We start from the raw sequence: 23,743 nt of genomic DNA, 5'->3' as shown, positions 1-23,743 counted from the left end.
GGCTGGGTGCTGGAACGTGGCTGGATGCTGGGGCACAGACAGGTGCCGGACATGGCCACCCTCGGGACAGGACAGTGACTTGCATTCCCACCATTACAATGTGGGAGCTGACGGTGCCAGTGGGTAATTTGGGGTCAGCTGGTGTGTGGTCACTGGGGCAGCTGTGCCCAGGCCATGCTCTTCTCTTCAGGAGCCTTGGGAATTAAGATGGGATGCGAACACAGCATCGCCTGCTCCGGTCTTGTGCCAGTGTTTCAGGGTTTCCTGCTGTGCTGTCAGTCTAATACACGTTGGAAAAATTCACCACAGCCATAAAAGTGCTCTTGCCTTTCCTGCTTCCTGACCCAAAATGTGGCTCCTGGGGGACAGAAAGGAAAATAAGTAATGCTTTAATTCAGACATAAAGGTGTGAGTCACAGTGTGGACACCATGGGGCCGTGGTGTGCTCAGACCTGGATGTGCCAGCAGCCACCAAATGTGCCAGCAGCTCCATGGCATCCAAACGAGAGGAGGAAAGCCTGGAGCTGGGAGCCACCTTGGCTCCACGACTGTGGTGGGCTCTGCTCCCTTCCCCAGGCAGCCCAGAAGTGTTGTTAAGGAAACACATTCCAAGTTTGCCGTTTCCAAGGAGTTGTTGCAAACAGCCATGAGGGAAGACACAGATAAAGGACGTGTGGGAAATGTCCCTGTCCTGCACAGAGGACACACCATCATCCCTGGAGCATCTCCATTTGCTTCCAACAGATCCAGTTGCTCCTGGCAGTGATGGAAGAGCAGCCAGTGGCACTTGGCCACTTACTGGCAGGGCTAAGGAGAGAGCAGCTCCATCAGGTTTCAAGGAGAGAAATGAAGCACAAATCTATCTTATCCTGTCCCTTGGCCTTTGGTTGAAACTTCTACAGCTTTTAAACATCTCTTGCATATTAAATTCTTTTTTTGTGGCTTAATGCAGGATTGGAAACCAGATTTTCAGACCCACTTTTCCACATCATTGGTGCTTACGTGAACACCTGGTTTTTGGTTTTCTCCAGAAACAAGGGCTTGGCTGAAGCTCTGCATTTACAAACTGGATGGTGGGCACAGCTCAGGTGCTCACCCACCCTGTCCCTGGGGCTCTGCACAGCAGGGATTTAGGCACCTTTACCAAAAGGTTACCAAGGCACACAACCCAGTTATGGGGGCAGAAGTGGTGCGAGAACTTCCCTGGTGCCTCCCCACCACAGTCACCAACGTCACCAAGACCCCTGTCACCTGCGGGTCTGTCCCACAGGCATTTGAATCTAAGAGCCCTAGCCTGGTTCCACACTTGGACTGCCCAAATAACAAATTTCAGAGGGATTCACCCATTTGGAGCCTGTGGGAGGAAGGGGGTGGTGCAGGGGTTGCTGTGGTCGTCGCTGTGGAGATGCCACATGGGAGGACATGTGCGGCTGCCTCGGGGAAGTGGCCACCAGGGTTTTGTGCTACAAAACCCACCAGAAGTGGCTACTTGAGGAATGTGTCTCCATTTGTGTTCTCTTTGAGGGCTTGATTTCCATTTCAGCTGGAATGGAGCCAGAAGGCGTCTGGGTATGGCTCCAGCAGCACAGCTTCTCCTCAGGCCCACTCACTGAGAATATACTTCGTTATCTCTGTGTGTTTTAATTTTCCAGCACAGCAGCTCGGCAGGGAGCCCCAGGCTCTGCTCGGTGGCCGTTGTTTAGTCTGGAGTGGGCAGTGTGTGGCTGTGGGGACACCAGGAATGCTCCCGGCCTTCCCGCTCCTCTCACACCGGGCTGGGATGTCCCCACGTGTGGGATTCCTGGGAGAGACCTGGGTGGGATTAAAGGCTTTTCACCTGGAGAACTGGGCAGTGGTGACGAGCTGGTGCTGGGGCAGGTGACGGGACTGAAGGAGATGGACAAGTCCATCCCCAGCCCTCAGACTGTGCCAAGATGGTTTGTGTAACAACTGTAAGAATTTGCAAGTATAATTAATGAACCTGTGAGATGATCCGTAATACTTGTTAAAAATATTTCTTTCACTTCTTTGGTCATTTTTGGTCACTTTGTGAAAATACTTTTAAATACAAGGTTGTTAACACCTACAGCAGCAGTTGGTGACCCTGCTCTGCCCTGGCTGTCATCAGCAGCTTTGAGATATCTCAGTGTTTGTGTCCAGGAGGGCTAATGAGTGGATTTCTCAGACATTTGGGTATTTCCAGGTGTCCTGTAAGGCTTAAAGTTCTCTTTGACAGCATCAAGCCCACCGTTGTTACTGCAGTGTGGGCTGGAACCATGCTGTGGATAAGGGATGCCCTTTGCACTTGCAGACCAAGGCTTTGCGTGAAGAACTCTCCTGCTGGGCATCTCCAGGGTGGCTGGGACACAGAAAAAAATAATCTTAATTCCTTGGTTTTGCAAGAACCGTCTGGGCCTGGAGTTTTGCACCTAAGCCATCGCCAAGGGTCCTTTCGCTCTGCAAAGTGGCACTTCAGGATCAGGCCAGACATTGGTTGTGGAGCTTTGTGAGCTGCCCATGAGCTGCCAAAATTCACTCTCTTCTGTGAAAACCCACCAAACATTCCCATTTTGCCCTCATTTTAGGTGTGGGGGTTTGCTCACACAGAGAGTACAGCTGCTAGGGGAAAACCAGATCATTTAGCTTTCAAAACCTTCCAAGAAATCAGACAAAAAATCCTTGGGAGAGACAGGAATCGTAAATGAGCCACTTTTATCTCCTAAAAAAATGGGAGAAAGAGGCATTTCCCACCTGTGCAATTTTACCAGCAAGTTATATGCTAAAGAGTGTTGTTTGAAAGGAAATGTTGCTACATGGCTATTGGAACACAGCTTTAATAATAAATTGTGGTGAAGACAGAACTAGTTAATATCCTTTGAAGGAAATAGGAGCTTTTTGTGGCAAGGAACCATTTATTTTGGATTATATCATAAAAAGTGTTCGACTGCAAGTGAAAAGTCTGGAGACTGGGGAATGGGATTTTCCTTCAGAAGTCAGAGTTTATTTTCTGTTACAGCCTATGTGGGCAGCGAATTCCTCTGTCTTCCCTTTCTGTGTTATTCTCTGTTCTTTTCGCTGTGGAACGTTGAAGTTTCCTTTTTCAATATTGATATTTAGCACTGCCTGAATTGAAGGGGGTTTACAACATCTATCCCTGAGCTTTGTCAGTGCTGGTGGGAAGAGGTTAACGAGCCCCTTGGAAATGTGTTTTTCTCCCCTCCCTCAGGAATTTGGTTTAAGACCTTCACAGGGAAGTATTTAATGTGTTTTCATTAAGTCAGGGTTTCTTTTTCCTATTGCAGTTTTGCTTTCAGACCTCATTTGGTTCTCGGGGTTGGTTGGGCTGGTCCAGGCCCTGCAGGAGCAAATGGGGTCAGTGCCGGGGCACAGGAGGTTCAAGTGATGCTGCAGCCAACTGCTGGCATTAGAACCAGAAAATCAGGGAATCATTAAGGGTGGAAAAGCTCTCCAAGCTCATTGAATCCAAGCATTAACCCAGCACTTCCAAGCCCACCACTAAACCATGTCCCCAAGTGCCACACCCTCCTGTCTTTTCGGGAATGGTGATTCTGCCACTGCCCTGGGCAGCCTCTTTTAATGCCTGACCACCCTTTTGGTGAAGAAATTCCTCCTAATTTCTAATCTAAACCTCCCCTGGCATGACTTGAGGCTGTTTGCTCTCATCCTGAGATGGAACTGCTGCCTTGAGCAGTACACTTTCAAGAAAGGCTTTGTAAAGGTGTCCCCTTCTCCAGCACCAGTCGGTTCAATATTTACTGTGGGTAATTTTTTTTTCCTAAAAGAAAGTAGATTTAAGTTTCTGCTTAATGTCACAGATACCCTGGAAGTTTTGCTGAATCAAAACTGAGTTCTGGAGATGTCTCTCAGCATCCACACTTCAGACTCCAAACCAGGCTCGATTTTTTCCCCCTCAATTATTCTTAAAGCTTTGCTTTTGAGTCAAGTGCTTGTGGATGTCTCCATGTGCCAAACTGCAGGGAGAGCTCTCAAATGAGCTTTAGCTTGAAGGCTCAGGGACCAGCAGGGCTCCAGGGCTTGTTTACACAGAAAATCCATGGTTTTTTGGGTACTGGGGAGCAGATGTACGATCCCATCTGCTGAGCCACCAGCAGAGCCTTCTGCAGAGGGAGCCACATTTTGAGTTTGTGCTGTGTGTGGTGGTTCACTGGGGCTTTCCTTATTGCAGATTCCAAGGGATTGCAGTGAAAACCCTCTGCACTGGTGGTTTGTGCCTCAGGACCGAGCCCTGTGCTGTTACTTTGGTGTCTGAGGCACCCGCGGCCTGTGTGGACACTGGTGCCTGCCATGGGTGGCTTTTGTGCTTCAGTCCCTGAGCTGGGGACTCCTTTATTTAGTCACCTGCTTTTCTCAGATTTACAATCTCCAAAAGCTCAATTTCTCTGTCAGATGGGGCTGAAATGGGCCCGTGGCTTTTGCACTTGCCACGAGGGACACAGACCAGCAGATAAACACATGTGGTGATTTTTTTCCAGGAAACAAAGCTAAAAATAGTAATGATTCATAAAAACGCTGTGGAAAATACTGGTTTTCTGGTGGATGGAACAGGTACCATCCAATTTTGTGTGTTATTAAGCTGCCTCCACATTTGGAGCTCCTGTGCAGATGATTTTCTGTGCAGTTTCATCTCCCCAAGCCGACGTCTGCTCTGGCAAACTGGGGGATTTTATTTTGACAGCGAGACACTTGCTTGGCAGTTCCTGTTGAACAGAACTGATCTTGAGACTTCCAATTATTTTTTCCTTAAAAAAATAAAGAAGCCTTTTAACTATGTTTGTGTTTGAGGAGAAAGTCAAGCATGTGTGAGCTGGACTGTTGAATTTTGGAGCTGGGGATTGGGGTAAAGGGGGATCCTGGTTCCTGCATCCCACTGCAGCCTGCTGGGGTGGCTCTGCTTCGTATTTCTAGTTTGAAAGTAGTGCCAGGCTCAGGATTGCTGATGCTTCCTGCAAACCACTCACAGACATTGGCCCCAGAGGCTTGGAGAGATGAGTGCTTTGCATGTTGGAACAAAAGGAGCTCAGAAATTTGGCCTGATCCAGTTAAGCCATGAAATCGCCTGATTTCAGCCAGGATTCGTTAAATAACCATGGAGACAGCACATCCCCCCTTAGCACCTGTGGGTGCTGTAGGTGCAAGTCCTGGCCATGGCAATTCCCATTTCCCATCCCTCCTCCCGCTGCCATCGTTAAACCCGTGTCTTACCTGAGCTACTGTTGCTGCTTTCTCCTTTCTTGAAAATAAAACCCCGAAGAATGTTCAACTGTGCTTGTGCCTTGGCAGCTCGAATGTATGGACAGATTGTGCTTCAAAAAAATGGCAAAGTTTCAAAATATTGTGTTCTGTGAAGAAGAGACAAGGAAAATAAACTCCCCAAAGTGCAGATTTTATTTCACCAGGAGGCGGAAAAGCTTTTAATGTTTATTTGGGTTTGGCATTTTGCTCCCTGGTTCTGCTGACACCACTTGTGAACCACGACCAGATTCGAGGCTGCACAACCTGTTCTGAGTCCAGTTCAAATCAGCTTCATTTCCAGTAGGTTCATTTCCACCCTCCCAGAGCTGCCTGAGGAACCTTCCTGAGGCCTGGGGACAGCACAGGGGGTGGTGCAAGCAAAGCCATGAAGGAAAAAACACAAAAAAGGGAATAACAGAGCAAATCTGTGCCTGTTTCTCACTTGATTTTGGTGGTGCCAGTGTGGCTGCAGCAGAGGGAAGGGCTGGTCCTTGGGGTTTGTCAGGAGGCAGCTGCTGCGTGTTCATAGGAACAGTTCAGCCTTAATAGAAGCAGTTCCTCCACGAGAAATTTGGTGGATTTTGTGTCTTGATTTCCACGTGCAAAATCAGTGTGAAGATGCTTTTCCTGTGCCTGTGGCTGTGTTGTTTCCTTGAGGATGCAGACAGGGAGCAGAGAGGTCTCTGGGATGACAGCTTGGAAAATGCCAGAGGAGCAGGGATTTTGTTTGCCTGCACTGCCAGACCTGTATTTTTGGGATTCCTTTTTTTGGCTAACATCCAGGACACCCCTCCCCGTTTAGCATCCCCGTGGATCCGACGTGCACTTGGCACAGCTTGGGCAGGAAAGGGAATCTGGAGCATCCAGCACAGCAGGGCTTGCTCCTCACTTCTGCCTCCTGGATACAACTGAAAAACTGGAAGGAAAAGGGTCAAAGAGCAGCTCTGCTCACTGTAGGAGTTCCTCCACTGGATTTTAGAATCGTTTTTGCTTCCTTGCAGACCAGCTTTTACTTTTTGGGAACACTGAGAGCTGTTCTTTGTGCTTCTGCATGACCTTGCTGCTTTTATTTTGCTTTTCCTGCGTGAGATTGGGAGCTCTGAAGAGCAGAGATTTGGCTTTTTTTCTGGTTTTTTGTTTCCTATGTACATTCACAGCTCTGTTGATTTCTAATCCCAGTAGTGAGTGTGCACAGGAGCTTCCAATAAATGCTTTTCCCACGAGGTGTCAGCTGGGTTCTTGCAGCCTGCCCCATCCTGGAATGACTTTGTCAAAAGGAGTGAGCAAGATCCCATCTTTTGGAGCCAACAAGGAAAAAAATACTAAAAAAAACACCCAAAAAAGCACCAAAACCTAAAAAAACCAAAACAACAACCAAAAAAACCCTTAAAAAACAAAACCAAAAACCCCCAACAATAACAACAACAACAAAAAACAACCCAAAAACCAAAACCCTAAAAAAAAAATTGCTATTCTGAATTGATTAATTGATTCATGAAGGTCATTTTCCATTCTGGGTGCCTGCCCTTTGATCCAGCACCCCTCTGGCACTGGGATGCACAGGCATCTATTGATGTGTTGAAAGGAAAAACAAATTCAGACATGTATAGGTGAAGTTTGAGAGAGAGGTTTGGGAATAGGGAGTAAAACTCACTCTCTAATGGATATAAATTGTTAGGTTAAAAACTCTGTACACCTAAATTAGGTGCTTGTGCCTTTTCTGGGGGGATGGACCAGGGGTTTTATTACCCAGCCAAGCAGCCAGATGTTTACCTTGGGGTTTGGTGACATGACTGATGCTTCCAGGTTATTTTCTCCATGAATTCAAGCCCCCGTGCTGAAATGTGGCTGAATCTGTGCAGTCATAAAAAGGTTCTTGTGTTTCTCTGCTCTGCCTGGCTCTCGTGGCTGGACCCCCTTTCCAGGAGAGCTGCAGCTGAGCTGCCTCAGAGCTTGAGCTGCATCCAGCTCAGAAAAGCTTGGCTGGTCAGTGTGAATAGAAACAAATGGCTTTGGAGCCTGCAAACTTGAATTCTGCTTTATTTTTGCTGGGTTTGCACAACTTTAATGACCAGGAGGTGAAACATGCAGTTAAACAGAATCAGAATGGGGACTTTCAGATGCAATTTTAAAAAGATGTTTCATCCTGCCAGGGTTTGAAGTTATGTATCTGGAATGGTTTTAAATCTAAGAAATGTTTGGAGGGATCCTCCGTGGGTAGGAGGAGAAATACCTTTCCCTTTGCATGTTCTCGTGGCCTGCCTTTGCCAGAGCTCTTGCCTGTTTTCTGTACCAAGCTGGCAGCCAGAGCTCGCAGGTTTAAATGAAACCTTGCTGAACAAAGGCACTTTATGTTTGAACTCTGTGCCCTGAGTCTGCCCCACCAGCCTGGCTGGGCATTTATGTGAAATAAGGTCAACAAATATAGACAAGCTGTGTTTTGCAAATTAACCCCAAACAAATCGTAACAACAACAAAAAAATGCCTTTCTTTAACTCTGCCTCTTTCTTGTTTCGCAGGCAAGAAGAGAAACCCTGGGCTGAAAATTCCTAAAGAAGCATTTGAGCAACCACAGACAAGCTCCACGTAAGTCTGCAAACACTGGGGCAGAATGAAAAGCAAACCACGAAGCCCAGCTGCCTTCCAGCCTTGGCTGGCGCCTGGCAGTGCCCAAGGCCAGGCTGGATGGAGCTTGGAGCCCCCTGGGACAATGGAAGGTGTCCCTGCCCATGGCAGGGGGTGGAATGAGATGAGATTTAAGGTCCTTTCCAACCCAAACCATTCTGGGATTCTGTGATAATTTCACAACCCTTGTATTTCTCAGGGGGTCTCAGCCCATCACCCTCTGCCCATCTGTGAGTCTCATGTGCTTCTTACTGATGCAGAAAAAGAGAAAAACCAGAATGGCCCCCAAGTTTGACTGGTGTGGCACTTTGGCCACCAGTTTGAGTACCGTGCGTTGGACCAAGGCATAAAAACTCATCCCCTTCCCTGCCTGCTGAGCCTTGCAGAAGGAATGCCTCTGTTTTTAAGGCACTTTGTGCAATTCCAGCCTCTTTGGCTTTCTTTGATTCTTTGAGGATTGAGTGTTTTCAGCCTGTCAGCCTGTGCTGTGTGACTGAGGTGATGATTTATAGCAGGTTTAGATGTTCATGCCCATTTAATCCATTTTTCAGCAGGCTGGCTGAGGTTTGGTGCTTGCCACCTGCCTTGCCTGTCCCAGTGAATCCCTCTGGGTTGCTGCAGGGCATGCTGGCTGTGAGAAATGCCAGTTCCAGTAGCTTTTATCCTGAGCCCTTTTTGGGGTGACTTTGTGGATCTTGGCTGTACCTGTTGATCCTGCAAGGCCAGGAGGCTGCTCAGGGCTGCAAGGGCTGCTGGCCTGAAGGTGTGAGGGGATGGCTTGGGGCTTGGATTTACTCACTGAGGGAAAACTGATCTTCGTAGGGGATATTTCACATCTTTTCCCTTTTCTTTCGTGCAGGCCACCCAGAGATCTGGACTCCAAAGCCTGCATCTTTATTGGTGAGGAGGTAAGACTGAGAGACCTCTGGGATCGGATCAGATCAGCCATCCTGGGCTGGCTGCTTGTGGGACTGCTTTGCTCCAGACCCCCCAAAAAGGGCAGATAATTAAATACCAGCTATTAAAAACAATGCAGCCCATTTCACTTGAAAGGGAAGGCAGCTGCTGGATGGATAAAAGCTGAGAAGATCCAACCTGGGAGCTCGTGAGCTCTGGGGCTTGTGAGCCACGTCCAGCCATAAATATCTGAGTGGCACCTGGTGTTTGTGTGGGTGGGACCCCAGTGTGGCCCCGTGGCCAGCTGGACCTGCTGGTTGGCACTGCCCTGCTGAACGTGCCCCCAGCCCTCACCCTGTGCCTCCCATGACACGTGGGCTCCCTTCATACTTTCCACCATGGAAATTCCTTCCTTGCTGCACTGAGGTGCAGCTAATCCCCTGGAAATAACCATTAGAGAGCAAGGGGTTGCTAACAGGGTGTTTTACTCTCCTCTGCAGTTCCTTTGCTGATTTAAAGCCTTCACCCAAAGGATTTCCCTTTGCTAGTATTGAGAGTCATCTCCTCAGGAGTCTAACTTAGGGTAGATGTCCCTGCACTGGAAGCAAATCCTTCTGACAGCATGGAAACCAATCTACCTGGTCTAAAAAAATAGCAGGGGAAAAACAAACCCCAGGACAGTTGTTTTGATAGGAGAAAAAGGCAGAGCAGAATTCAAAAAAGCGCTTTAAAGCTGGACAATGAATTTATGAGGTGCAAAAGATAGGCCTTGGTGTCAGTGAGGTAATAAGTGAAGTGAAATGCTAATCCAATAGTGGTTTAAAATGCCTATCTTTGGAGCCTTTCCTTTCATTTTGGATTTTGTGTTTTCCCTGGCTTGGAGCAGGGGCTGGGAGGTGGAAACAGTGTGAGATGCAAAATGGTACAGTATGGAGGCAGAGAAAATGCCTGCTCCAAGAAAATCACCTCTCCCTGCATTCCCAGGGATGAGGGAAGGCTCCAGTGCTCCGGAAAGGCTCCGTGCAGGAGGCAGGGAGGCCGTGGTGGCCGATGCAGAGGAGCCGCGCTCACTGCCCCCAGAGCTCAGGCTGTTTTCCAGGCTCGGCTCTGTGGCTGTCTCAGAGGGACTGGCACGCCTTGGCTTCCATTTCCCATGGATCTGTGACCTGTTTATCCAGCCAGGTTCCTTTAGGATGGGCTCCCTCTTCCACCAGCATTCCCACACTCCCCCTGATCCTGAGGGGAAGCCACTTTCCCTCCTCTCCTTTTAAACTCTGCTGCTCGTTTGAGGAGAGCGCTCCAAGCGCGTTTTTGGAGCGGCTCCTGGTGAACAGCAGGAGCGGTGTCAGGCAGTCAGAGATGCCTAAATCTCTGCTGTGACTCCAAAATATCAGTCAGGGCTCCTTGTGCATATTCCCAGAGTGTCTCCCTGCTCTCTGTGGCATCCCCAGCCGGCTCATTGCAGGCTGCAGGGTTTTTTCTGCTGCGCCGGCAGAAAGCCATGTGGGGTTATTCCCTGGGAATCAGTTCCTTCTCACCCGCTGCAGGGTGACTGGCTGATGGGGTTGTGCTTGCAGCAAACAGAAGGGCTGGGTTTAGTGGCAGAGGCAAATTTGAAACATCCAAAATAATAATAATAATAATAATAATAATAATAATAATAATAATATGGAGTGGCTGCACGATATCACGGCAGAAAGGAGAAGGGCATGGGTGCAGGGTCTGAACAAAGTCATCCTTTGTGTCAGGCCAGGAGAAAATGATGATGGACAAAATAAATCCTCCCTGGTTTGAAAATGGGGCACACTCAGCTGGTGTTTGGCCCATCTGCAGGTCCGGAGAAATAAGCTTTAAAATACCTGGAAATGTTTCTGTGATTGTTTGGGGGAAGAGGAGGGTGGAAGGAAGACAAAATGGAGTAAGACTGAGGGCGATTCCTTGGGGAGAAGCTGCTGTGGTGTTTTCCATCCCAGCCCTCAGAGGATGGAGAGGCTGAAAGTGCTGCCAGCTGAAGGTGGCTGGGAGGGACAAGACAAGAGCATGGAGTGACAGGGCAAGGGGAAATAGATTCAAAATAAAAAAGAGTAGGGTTAGGTTGATAATAGGAGGAAATTCTTCCGTGTGAGGGTGGGCAGGCCCTGGCACAGGTTCCCAGAGAAGCTGTGGCTGCCCCTGGATCCCTGGAAGTGTCCAAGGCCAGGCTGGACAGGGCTTGGAGCAGCCTGGGATAGTGGAAGGTGTCCCTGCCCATGTCAGGAGGATGAAATGAAATGATCTTTAAGGTCCCTCCCACACAAACCATTCCATGATTCCCCCTCAGAGTACTCTGTGATCCTGTGATCCACGATTCCATGACCCTGGCGTGCAGGTGGCTGTTGGGCAGAGCATCCCACTGAGGGAATGGACCTTCTGTGCCTGCCCTGCTCAGGACACTCCTTGACACAGCCTGAGCAGGGAGGTTGGACCAGATGGCCCTGCCATGGTCCCTTCCAGCCTTACCCATGCCGTGACTGTGGTTTGGTGACACAAGCCCGTGAGACATGTCCCCTCAGCTCTGGGGTTGCTGGTGGTGGCTGATCCTCCCTGCAGCCTCCCAGGGCTGTGAGTTCATTGCAGACCCGCTGAGCACAGCTGGGGAGGGGATGCACAGGGCAAGGATGTGCCACGCAGGGCTGCACTGTGGGGGCACTGCACAGAGCAAACGCCCAGGGGCCACTGATGGCTTTTGTCCCCCAGAACTTTGAGGTGAAGGCCGATGACCTGGAGCCCATCTCCGAGCTGGGACGAGGTGCGTACGGGGTGGTGGAGAAGATGCGGCACATGCCCAGCGGGCAGATCATGGCAGTGAAGGTAGAGTGAGCCTCGGGGGGTTCTGTCCTTGTGGGGTTGCTGGGCACACTTGGAATCCCCCTTGTTCCTTTCCTGAGATTTGCTGCTTTCCTCATGAAATCCTCTTTCCACACAGGGTCCGAGGGAGATTTGGGTTGTTTAACCAAGAAAAGGGGGGTGTTTTAAAGGTGTAATGCTCCAGCACTGTAGTGCATCAGTCACATTGTTCACCTTTATCCACAATATTCCTGTTTTCCTGGGATTTAATTTACCCACAATATTCCTGTTTTCCTAGGATTTAATTTACCAGCATTTTTTAAATATACATATAAATTTGCATTATTTTTTTCTACTGTAGCCCCTCAGATTCACTTCATAATTATAAAGAAGAAAAAATCTAATTGCACAAGAGAATCTTCTTCAGCTGGAACTTTTTCACTCTCCTTGGAACAGGAAGTTTTTGTTGGGATTTTCACATTTTGCCTGCCGCAGTGGGATCTTGACTCATGGCAGGCTTGTAGATGCTATCATGAAAAGTTTTCATAACAACGGCTTAGACTCATAAATTTGGAGATTAGGGAAATGGTCATGGGAAAAATTGTAGCTTGGGAAGGACCAGTTTTTGCTTGGCTGAATTTTAGTTTCCTTTCAGAGTAAGAGAAAAAGATCTGGAAGCTCTGAGCAAACTCTTTGCTCCTCAGTAGTGGGTAGACTTTGCTGTGGGTGCTGGCTGGGCCATGTCCTGGGATCTCTGTGCTCTGCATTTGGACTTTTTGTTTGCTTTGGTGTTCACCAAACTGCCAAAGACCTCTCTGAGGACAATGGAAGATCTCAGCTGGGCATGGCAGGAGCATTCAGGCTCTCTGTGACGCTGAGCAGTTTAATTCTGTCCCGTTACTGACCCCGAGTGGCTCTGGCCGAGGAGCCTGGACCGTGTGTGTGACCTGTGGTGGGCTGTGTGTGCCCTGTCATGGTGTTTGGCAGCCGAGGGTCTCTGGGTATTTCACATCAAGGACATCTCTTCCCGGGAGACTGGGAAATGCCCATTTTCCAAAGCCATGGGCAGCCCATGGGCTCTGGTGCAGGGCTGGAGCCCTCTCTTGTGCTCAGAACCTGCTGATGTAACAGGTGTCCACTGGACTCCAAAAGTCCCAGCTCTCCACCAGCCTGGAATTTGATTTCCTGCTCCTTTCTCCTCTCCTAAGCCACTGCTTTCTTTTGGCTCTTGCAAAAAGTGGTGTTTGCAGGGAAGAGCAAAACCTCACCTGTGGTGAGGAGAGCCCTGGGTGCTCCTGCTGTGGGTGCTGGGCTGGGGATGTGCCTGTGGCAAGAATGGTGATAAAGGGGTGGCACGAGGGGCGGTGGAAGGGTCCAGCTGTGGTACCAAGGCCCTGGGGCAGCCACCCCTGACAGGCTCTGTCTTGCAGCGGATCCGAGCCACGGTGAACAGCCAGGAGCAGAAGAGGTTGTTGATGGATCTGGATATCTCCATGAGGACAGTGGATTGTCCCTTCACCGTCACCTTTTACGGGGCACTTTTCCGAGAGGTGAGACTTCTTGGGACTGCCCCTTCTCCCAGGCTCTGAATTCCCACTCCTGCACTTCCTCCAAGTGCCAGGGGTTTAATCTCCACCTGGACACGGAGATCTGCTCAGTCCTGGCCTAAGGATGTGTCACTTACTGTGGCTGTGAGGACAGCCACCAGCTCACAGCCTGGTCCCATAGTGTTAAAATTGCCCTGCCTTGAGTTCCTCGGTGTGGAGGAAAAGTGTGGAAAGCTCTGAAAAGCAGGATTTATTGCAGAGCTTTAAGTACAGCTCTGCAGAGCTGAACTTCTCCTGGCTGCTCGTTGGGAGCCTCAGTTCCTGATAAATTTCTGGGCTCCTAAATCACCGGGGCTCTGCTTTGGGAAGAGTACACCCTAAATGGTAGGGAATGTGAACAGCACTGAATTCCAGAGCAGGGAAAAGAAAGCTTTGCTGAATGAGTTTGAAAAAACAGGGAAGGGCCAAACAGGGCAGCAAAGGGCAAGGGCCAAAGGCCTTTGGGAAGGGAAGGGAAGAGAAGAAAGACAAAGAGAAAAAGAGAAAAAGAGAAAGAAAGAAAGAAAGAAAGAAAAGAAAGAAAGAAAGAAAGAAAGAAAGAAAGAAAGAAAGAAAGAAAGAAAGAAAGAAAGAAAGAAAGAAAGAAAGAAGAGAAAGAAAGAAAAGCATGCTTTGTTCCAATATCTGGGTATCTGCCTGCTTTACCCTCCAGGGAGACGTGTGGATTTGCATGGAGCTGATGGATACCTCACTGGACAAATTCTACAAACATGTCATTGACAAAGGCCTGACGATTCCTGAGGACATCCTGGGGAAAATCGCAGTCTCTGTGAGTAGCACAGGGTGAGGAGGGGAGGGAAAGGGGTTTCTGTTCTCAGCCAAGTTCTTCATCACCCAGGCTCCCCGCTGTATTTGCACCAGAAGGAGCGTGGTCCATGTGCCAGCCCATGTGGGCATTCCCAGCTGGCCTCACTTGTCTGGTCTCAAGTGATGTTATTTATAAGCCATAAATGACCCCAAATGTGCCCATCCATACACATGATGGAGAGATGGCCCAGTGTGAGATGTGGGGAGGCTCCTGCAGTTTCTTTCCCTTCTCATTGGGGTCCTGGAGCCCCCAGGAGATCCCTGGGTACCCACGAACACCTCAGGCTGCTGGCAGGCTGCAGGACTTGTGGGGGATGTGGTTTTCCTGCCCTCCAGGCAGGTCTGGGGGTGAAGCCAGATATCATTTCCTCCTCCTCCTGGTGCTGCAGCTGCGATTGACTGTGGATTTGTCGTTTCAGATTGTCAAAGCACTAGAACATCTCCACAGTAAGCTCTCCGTGATCCACCGAGGTGAGTGCCAGGCATGCACTGCCCTGCTCTCAGCCTGGCAAGGGCTCCCAAAATACCCGAGATTAGTGAGCCTTTGACAGCAGAAATACTCCCCAGCATCTCATGACTTGCAGCAAAACCCAGGCAGAGGAGAGGGCTGCTGTTTGCTCCTTAAAATCTGCCTGCTGGTCCCAGTGCTTCCCTGAGGTGGAGGAGAAAGAGCTGGCTGTGAGGCTCTTTCCTCAGGGTGGAGGAAGGGCTGTTTCCCCTGGCTGCCTTTCCCTAAATCCATGCTCTGCTTCATCACCTGGGTGAAATTCAGCCAGGCTTTCCCATCTGACCTTGGGGAGCTTTGGGCCAGGCTTTGCCCAGGTTTGTTCCCCAGCTCCATGGCTCTGTGCTGGTGTGCAGTGAGATGGATCTCTGCAGCCTCACCCTCCTGCAGGGATCCAGCCATCCTCACTCCCCTCCAGGAGCTCCCCTGAGCACCAGTGGAGCAGAACAGGTTTGACACCTAAACCAGCCTCAAATGAAATCATAAATTCCCTCCCTTAACTTTTCTGACATTTTCCCCTCTGGAGCATCTCAGAGCTGCAGTGAACACGCTCAGAAACAAACTTGCAGTTGCTGCTTGACACCTTTATTTTTAAAGGGTCATTTTCAATTTGCCATGAGGAGGAAAGAGCCCTCCCTGGAGTGTGTGAGTGCCTGGGAAGCAGCAGAGTTCAGCTGGAGCAGGCAGTGGCACTGGGTATATTCTTCCTGTGGCTGGGGGTTGAGTTTCTGCCTTCTGTGTCACTTACAGGAGGTGGAAGCCCTGCTTGGCTGCTGGGTTTCTGTGAACTTGTTTCATTTCCACTGGAAATTGTCTTATTTCAGTGTAGGAACAGATGGGTGAAGATTTTGCATACCTGAGGCTTTTGATTGCAGAATGCTGATTAGAGAGCAGATATTAATGAGCTGTAAACCCACAGTTCTGCTAAGGAGGACTCAAACACAGCTTGGGGCCTCCTTCAGAGGGTGTTTCAGCTCTTCTGTTTAATTCTTTATTATGTGGAGACAGAGGGTCTTTAGGAAGTGACCTGTTATTTCTGGGTGGCAGCAGGGAAAGGATTGCTCCCTTTGGAGCAGTGTCACCTGTGCTGTGCTGAGACTCCATTTGGGATTAGCCTCACAGAGCAATTGCCTGCTGTGCAGGGAAGCACCTCCATGCTCTCCTGGATATTGCTTCCTGGCATCTCTGGGTGCCTTAATTTCCCTTTCTGCTGGGGATTGTAGCTGCTCTCAGGAGCCTGACGCGAGTGTGAGCACACCAGGGTTTGTAAAGCCATGCTGGGAAGCAGATAAATCTGGCAGTAATGGATAGATGAGACTCTGGCCTGATTTCCATGGGGTGTGGAGCTCCCACTCTCCTGCTGCTGCTCACGCTGCAAGTTTGGTACCCCTAAAATCAGAGGCCTTTTCTGAACCTTTGATCCTTGCCTTAGTTTATTGCTCCTCTTCACCCTTTCCTGCCCCACATCCCTCCTCCATGGGTTTTTCCTTTTGCTGGCATGATCCCAGACCCACGGGGCCTTGCCAGAACTCCCTCCCTTTGCAGACACCCCCTGGAATTGCCCCCAGCCCTGTGGAGCTGCTCCTATGTCCATGACCATTCCTTGAGCAGCGGGATGTGGTGGTGATGTCCAGAGTGACCTCCTGCTTCCCTAAATCAGAGAGGGGAGTGTGTGAGTGAAGGGCCACTGGCAGGACACATGACAGGCCCATGAGGCTGTCACCTGAACGTGCCACAGCCGCAGCCAGCGGGTTTTTGGCACGCCCGGGGCGCTGGGCTCTGCTGAACTCCTGGGGTGCCGTCTGCTGGTAGGGGCCTCTGTGGCTGTTTGTGGCTTGGCCCAGCCACCACCACGTGACAGTGACTGTGGTCTGTGTTCCTTCTTGCAGATGTAAAGCCCTCTAACGTGTTGATCAATACGCAGGGGCAGGTGAAAATGTGTGATTTTGGGATTAGCGGTTACCTCGTTGACTCGGTTGCTAAAACCATGGATGCAGGATGCAAACCCTACATGGCTGTAAGTGGAGAAGCTGCGTGGGGAGCAGCCAAAGGAACCTGAGCCCGGGGGGAAGGATCAGCCTCCGGCATCTGTCCTGGGGATTTGTTTGGGAAGACGTAGCCCTGAAGTTAAGGGATACAATCTCCTTGGGAGGGGAGACAGAGCTCATGGCTCAGATCACATCTCCTGGGCACGGCTTCCTGCTGCCTCCTCTCCTCCCTGTGACCTTGGGGAAGGCTCTGGGATTGCTCCCTCTTGCCTGTTTGCCATTTGCCCCGTGGGAACAACAGTACTTAGCGTGGGGAAGAAAAACAGTCCCGAGGGACTGGGTCCCTCGGGCTCCTCTGGGGAGCTGCTGAGCAAGATTCACCCTTTGTGGAGCGCTTGAACAGGGTGAAGACAGTCCTGGAAAACTGAGGTTTGTCACCCCCTTTATGCCAGCTGTGCCAGGTCAGCTCCACCACCCCAGCCCCTGGTGCAGGTGCCACCTGCTTCTGGTGACCCATTTCAGTGCCTGCCCTTACTGGTGAGGACGGGGAACCAGCTGGGCCCAGCACAACCAGGAGAGCGAGGTGGTGGTGTGGGCTCAGGTCAGGGGTGCTGGGCTGCCACCCTGAGAGACCCACCCTGGGGGTGGGCAGGGCACTGGGGCCGTCCCTGCTCCTCAGCCACCTTTGTCTCTGTTCACAGCCTGAGAGAATTAACCCGGAGCTGAACCAGAAGGGATACAGCGTCAAATCCGACATCTGGAGCCTTGGGATCACCATGGTAGGGTCACCTGGGGGCAGGCAGGGCAGCCAGCAGGGCTCGGTGTTGCTCGTGGGTTCATTTTCCTGCCCATAGCGGTACTGGGGGCGCTGGTTCCCTGGGAAGGTGGCGGGCTGGGAACGGGAATAACTCGGGAGGGGACGGGGAACGTGCCGCAGGGTTGAGGGGAAGGAGGAGGAGCTGCTTTGTCAGCCGCTCGCTGCTGAGGGGTGCGGAGGCCGCAGCTGCCGGGAGATGGCGGCATGGGCTAAGGCACGGCAGCTGCCGCGCGCTGCGTTCCCCGCGCTGAGCGGCCTCGCCGCCCTCAGCAGCTCCCGGCGGGAGAGCAGCGGCGGGGGCGTTCGGGGGAATCCATCTGCTCCCAGAGTCGCTTCCCAGCGCAGTTACCCTGTGCAGCCTGGGGCTGGTTTTAACTCCCAGCCTTTCCCAGAAGGTGTCTGACACACGGGTGACACGGAATTGAATGTGGAGCTGTCTGGGTCTCCTCCAGCCTCTCGTGTTTGCTGGGGGAGGATGAGCAATATGTCGTGGCCAGGTGGGGTGAGGAAATCATAGAATCCCAGCATGGTTTGGGTTGGAAGGGGCCTTAAATTTCATCTCATCCCACCCCTTGCCATGAGCAGGGACACCTTCCACTGTCCGAGGTTGCTCCAAGCCCCGTCCAGCCTGGCCTTGGACACTGCCAGGGATCCAGGGGCAGCCACAGCTGCTCTGGGCACCCTGTGCCAGGGCCTCCCCACCGTCACAGGAAAGTCCCCATAACATCTAATCTGTATCTCTCCTCTTTTAGTTCAAAACCAATCCCCCTTTTTCTGTCACCGTTTGCCCATGTAAAAAGTCACCCTCCCTCCTCTCTGTAAGCCCCCTTTAGGCACTGCAAGAGGCTCTGAGATCTCATTGGAATGTTCCTATTTCCAGGCCAAACAACCCCATTTGTGTGGAGCCTACAAAAACACACCCCTGGGTGGGCACATGGGGATCCCAAATCTGTGGGGTGGGCTGTGAGGTGTCCGCCCCCAGTCCTGAGGTGTGCTCTGTGTCCCCAGATCGAGCTGGCCATCCTGCGCTTTCCCTACGACTCCTGGGGGACGCCCTTCCAGCAGCTCAAGCAGGTGGTGGAGGAGCCGTCGCCGCAGCTCCCAGCGGAGAAGTTCTCAGCGGAGTTCGTCGATTTTACCTCGCAATGGTAAAATTCCCTCTTGGCCTCACTCTCCCCAGCCCCGCTCACCTTCACTGTGCTGGTGCCCATCTCCACAGGGAGCTCTCAACCCTAATTTTGGGCAGAACATTCCCTGGGCAAGGGCTGGGCCTCTGTGCCCTCACTGAGCCTTGTGCAGGCGCCTGGCACTGTGCAGGCACAGCAATGCTGGTGGCAGCTGTGGGGGAACAGGCTTGGCTGCTTTGTGGGGGCACACAGGATTGAGGAGGCTCCTCGCTCCCATCGGCCCCGCACCAGCAGCACAGGGGTGCTGTGAGCAGGTACAGCCAGGCAGCTCAGGTCCCTCAGTCTGGGAGGGCAGCAGGATAGGGAATGGCTGCATCCTCTCTCAGGGGACATGGCTCTGAGGGCAGCAACCCTGCAGAATTTGGCCCCTGCCAGTGTCTGTCCCTCTCCTGGGGCCCTGAGGCTGCCGTGCTGCTTTCCCCAGGCCTGGGAGCTGGGAGCAGCAGGAGTGTCTGGCTGCACTGTGGGCAAAGGGCTGGAGCAGCCAGGCTGCTGTCTGCAGGCTGCAGAGAGCTCAGGCAGCCCCGAGCAGAGCCTGCCCTCGCCGTGGCTCAGAGCGCTGCCGGCCACTCCCTCCAGCTTCCCTGGAACCCGCCCGCCAGCAGGATTTGATTTTCCAGGCGCTGCAGTGCCACCCGCCCGCCTGCCAAGTTGGCAGGTGGCTGCTGGGTGTGCGTGGTGGCCAAGAAAGGACGGCAGATCGACAAATAGAGAAATGTGAGACTGTTCCCGAGCTGCCAGTGCCGGAGCCGGAGCCCGGCCGCTCTGCCATGACCTAGGAAGGGGTTATCAGCTGCTCCTGCCTGGGGACTCTCAGTACCCGTGTTTAGATTCTTCAGAGTCTTGCTCAAACACGTTTTCATGTTCCTGTGGTCCAGCTGCTCATCTCCTGACCCACGCTGGGGAACACCTGCCATGCCCACCATGCCCGGGGCCTGGGAGAGGTGGGAGCTGCCTTGCAAAAACCCTCTCACAAGATGCCCCCTGTTCTTGCAAGGCCCACGCTGAGGTTTTGGAGCAGCTGCTGTTCCTCCTAACAGTGCTGGTGGCTCTGCTGTTTCCAAGCTGCCTGCTTGTGCCAGGCAGGCTGTTCCTTCCCAAGGGATTTGCTCTTCCAAGCCCCCTGTCTTGCAGCTCAGGCCGTGGCTGCTTTAGGAGTTACATCCACAGCCACTTTGGGGAGCACGTGGCGATTCCTTTGCAAAGGAATTTGCAAAAGTTTTGCAAATCCTGTCCTCCAGGGTCACTAAATATCCCTCACATCCCTCAAATGGGTAGCAGGGACTTGGAATGGTGAACTTTGCACCAGTTTTGTCTTGTTGGGATCTGGGAATTGACACCGAACCGGGTCACATCCACTCTATATCAAGCCTGGCTTAGGTCTGTGTTTATTCATCTCCTGCCTGGGGCAGTGCAGTCTGATCACCTGTAGGCACTGCAGGAAGGTTCCTGGGATGTCTGAGTCAGGATCAGATCCCAATATGACTCTTCATTCCTGAAAATTTACATTTATTTCAGTAACTTACCACCAGATTTCCTGGTATTAGTAACCTGGGAATCAATTTATTTTTTTGTAGGGGGTCTAAATTAAGAGCGTTACGCCAAATCTGGACACAGCTAACCTTCAAATTCACCTTGTCATCTTGGCTGGGGCTGCTCCTGAGCTGGGAGGATGTGACACATCCCGAACCTTCGGGCCGGCGATATTGGCACGTATCGGCCCCGGGTTCCTCTGTTCATTCACAACATGACACTAAACACGAGCCCTCTACACACAGCAAGCAGGAAATATCTGTTCAGTGTGTGTCCTCTGCTTCCTCTGGGCTCCAGCAAATCCCAGCAGAGGTTCTCACTTTTGTTTTGCTCAGTGTGACACCTTTTCCCTGCCACCGCCGTGTACGTGTGTGAAGATCTTTTCAAGTTGCTCCAAGTGTCTTTCCCCTAAATACACTGCCAGGAAGTGAGTAGAGATTACGTCCTGTCTTTTAAAAGCTATTTTCTGCTGGAGGGAAACCAAAATAACTTCCAGCTACAACCCTCCAGGGCCATCTGTTGTAGGAGAGGAGAAAAAAAGGATGTCCCATGGAACCGTCCCCGCTGATAACAGCACGGTGATAAACAAACAGTTGTACACGTGCTCTGGAGCCACTCAGTCACTGCTCCCAGGCAGAGCTTGGAGGCTGAATCCATTCCCTGAGTCACTGGCCTGTTGGAGAGCACCCAGACTCCCAGTTGTACCTGGCCCCCGGCAACAGGCAATGTTTGCAGTGGTGTTTTTGGTGTCTCCAGATCTCTTGGCGGGTCTCAAGCTCTTGTACCCAGCACTGTTCCATGTTGGCTGTCACTGTCCTCAAGGCCTAAAGTGTTTGCTCAGCTTGGATGAGTAGCTGAACTTATTCTACAGAGTCTTTAAACCTTGCTGTTGTCACAGTATGATTTTATGGCCTTGCTTAGATTGCAGGCTGAACGTAAATTCTAATTTTTTTCTTTTTTTTTTTCCCAATTAAAGCTTGAAGAAGAATTCCAAAGAACGGCCAACATACCCAGAGCTTATGGTGAGTGTGCCTGCATCGAGCAGTGTGTTCAGAGCTGAAATGGGTTACAGTGAGGTGCTGAAGGCAGAGATTCCAATAGTGATGGTGATTTGGGATGCCTTGCATCCCTATTTTCATAGCAGATGGGAGAATTGTGACACTTCAGAGTCCTGGGAGGGTGACTGCAGATCAGAGATGCCCTTTGAAATCTCAGCCAGGTGCTTTCCAGTCAGATAAAGGGAGAAAATACGTGTTGAAGCAGGTAATGGGTAAGAATGACGCTGAGAAGAATCAGCTAACGAGGCTGGAATCCTCCTCTGGGGTTTGTGTGATGAATTCAGACACCTCAGTGCACCACAAGAGCTGCAGGAGCCCAGTGGCCAACTGGGCTTTGCTGCCCTGGTGCCTTGGAGAGGAGGCTTTTTGGACAGAGTAATTCCTGGATGTTGGGGACAGAGACGAGTCTGTGACTAATTCCAGTTATTGAATTTCATCTGCTGCCTAGAGACTGTTTACTGTGAGGGGTAACTGAGGAATAACTAAGGAGGAAAATGCCAATAAAGGCTGGTGATGGGGGAATGCAGGGCACTGCTCTGTGCCCAGCCAGAGCTCTGGGCTGCAGCTGGCAAGAGCAGATTTTTCTGCTTGGGCTCCACAGCTTAGTGGCCTCTCTCTCTCCTGAGTTTCTGGTATCGATCCTGGTGCTCCTAGAAGCTGGCAAAAAGCAGGAGAGCTCAGGAAGTTGGTGTTTCACTCCTGCAGGCATTTCATCCTTTTTTACTCTCACACAATCTACAGCTTTCTAAAGGCAGGAAGGTGCCTAAATTTGTTATTTCTGAAGATCCTGACCCAAATGCTTGCTTGTCCCTACATTCCCATCCCTGTCTGGTCTCAGTGGCAAGATCACCTGGATTAAGGGTGGAAACTGCTGCAGGATTTCCTCAGGCACTGGTATGCCCTACCCCACAATTTTTGGGACATGCATTACCCCTCCAGAGGGTCAGACCCATCACCACCTCATCTCACCTCACCATCTCTGAGGTGAGAAGGTGCCAGGGTTTAAGGTGCTTTTTACCTGCAGGTTGTGCTGGAATTCCATGCCCCTGAGTTGTAAGCAGTGAATAATTCCTGTGGCATTTGGTGCTGGGCCCTGTAATGCAATTAAACGATAGATAGGTCTGATTGACACACAGCTTGCCCCCAGACTGGCTTCAAACAAAGGGAGGCCTGGGATTTATGGCTCTTTTTTAAACTTTTTTTTGGGTACATTATTGAATAAATGCATCTCTATATTTTAAGCAAATTTCTGGACTTTGCCAAATGGCCTTTTATCAAAAAGGGTTCACTGAAGCAGCTCCATCTGCTGCAGCATTAATACCCATTGGCAAGGGAGTGCATTTCTATTGAATTAGGTTCTTGGATCACCTCTGGAGTATCTCAATGCTGTGGTATTTTATGGCTGACATGGATGTTGTGAGGTCCTGTGGTTGAGGGTTGCTGTTTTGTTGGGGTTTTTTCCTCTCTCTTATGGCATTAAGTTGTGGTCCTGGATTGGACTTGTCATTTAGGCCAAGGCTGCTCCCTTGCTTTCCTGTGGAATTGAGGTTTCTCATGGAAAGTATGACTCTGTGCTATCTTGAGCATCAGGAAAACTGATAGGGGTGCTTAATTTCATTTAAAAACCCACTTCCCGAGGTGAAGCGGAGTGTGAAACTACTGCAGGGCCGGTGGTCTGCACTTCCCGCCTGGCACGGGGGCTGTGTGCCATGGCCAGGCTCAGGCCTTGCAGAGGGCTTGGCTTCACGGGGACACAGGGCTGGAGGGCACTGCTGCCACCCCTGGCACACTGGGGGTGCTCCCGGGCTGTGGTAGCTCTGCTTTGGGAGTCACTGCACGGGGATGTGAGAGCAGGGACATCGCACTCGGGTGATAACAGGCCAGGCCACGGGGGTCACCTCTCGGAGTTATCCAGGACGCTTCGATTCCTGTGACTGTCTGACCTAGGGAGACCTCAGGTTTTGCCTGGATCTTTGCCTCAACCCATTCCAGCCCTGTTTCCCACATAATTGTGCTTCCTCTTCCTTACTGGTGTCTTTGGATCGCTTCCCAGCCACTCAGAGCTGCCTCGTCTTATTCCCTGGATGACTTGCCACTCAAACCCATCTTGAAAAATATCTTTCCTTTGCTCTTCTTCTCCCTCCACTTGGCCACTGCCATTAAACATCACTGAAACAGCCAATGCTCAGGGACTGAGGTGAGGGGCAGCTTGGAAAAACTCTGGAAACACCAAATTATTTTTAAAAACCTGACTTGCAATGAGTGGGTTGGAAATCAAACCCCCAACCTTGTTTAGAGCAGAGATCAGTGTGAGCCCTGCAGGGCCCTGGCTACCTTTTGGTTCTTTCTGACACCCTCCACACAAATAAATCTGATTATCTGCCAGGACAGTGGGTGTCAAACAAGCTTTTGGGGGTTTTCAGGTGGGATCTCAGCTTGGTGTGTTGCTGAACCAACCAAACTGAACTGCTGGTGCTGATGGAGAGGGGCTTTTGTTGCTGTCGGGGGGATTTGGTTGTGGTTTTTCTCCTTACACGTATTTTTCCGTTCGTGCTGAAACACAGGCAGGATTTTCTGGCAGGCTGTCTCCCCATGTCGGTCAGGATGAAGTAGTTAAAC

The 23,743-nt window shown here is 51.1% G+C and overlaps 1 protein-coding gene across 1 annotated transcript in view; it reads left to right on the top strand.

Annotated features, from left to right (window-relative positions):
* Window positions 1-23,743, top strand: part of MAP2K6 (mitogen-activated protein kinase kinase 6) — a 53,802-nt gene that overhangs the window by 18,486 nt on the left and 11,573 nt on the right. The window contains exons 2-11 of the mRNA XM_032129371.1: window positions 7,794-7,860; window positions 8,759-8,807; window positions 11,533-11,646; window positions 13,053-13,172; window positions 13,882-13,998; window positions 14,456-14,507; window positions 16,431-16,558; window positions 17,231-17,308; window positions 18,355-18,494; window positions 21,043-21,088. Of these exons, the coding sequence (XP_031985262.1) occupies window positions 7,794-7,860; window positions 8,759-8,807; window positions 11,533-11,646; window positions 13,053-13,172; window positions 13,882-13,998; window positions 14,456-14,507; window positions 16,431-16,558; window positions 17,231-17,308; window positions 18,355-18,494; window positions 21,043-21,088 (911 nt within the window). The remainder of the gene's footprint in view (window positions 1-7,793; window positions 7,861-8,758; window positions 8,808-11,532; window positions 11,647-13,052; window positions 13,173-13,881; window positions 13,999-14,455; window positions 14,508-16,430; window positions 16,559-17,230; window positions 17,309-18,354; window positions 18,495-21,042; window positions 21,089-23,743) is intronic.

This window comes from Corvus moneduloides, chromosome 19, assembly GCF_009650955.1.
Source record: "Corvus moneduloides isolate bCorMon1 chromosome 19, bCorMon1.pri, whole genome shotgun sequence".
NCBI classification, from domain to species: domain Eukaryota; kingdom Metazoa; phylum Chordata; class Aves; order Passeriformes; family Corvidae; genus Corvus; species Corvus moneduloides.
Note: the sequence above shows the minus strand (reverse complement) of the source record. Positions and strands in the feature narration are given on the sequence as shown.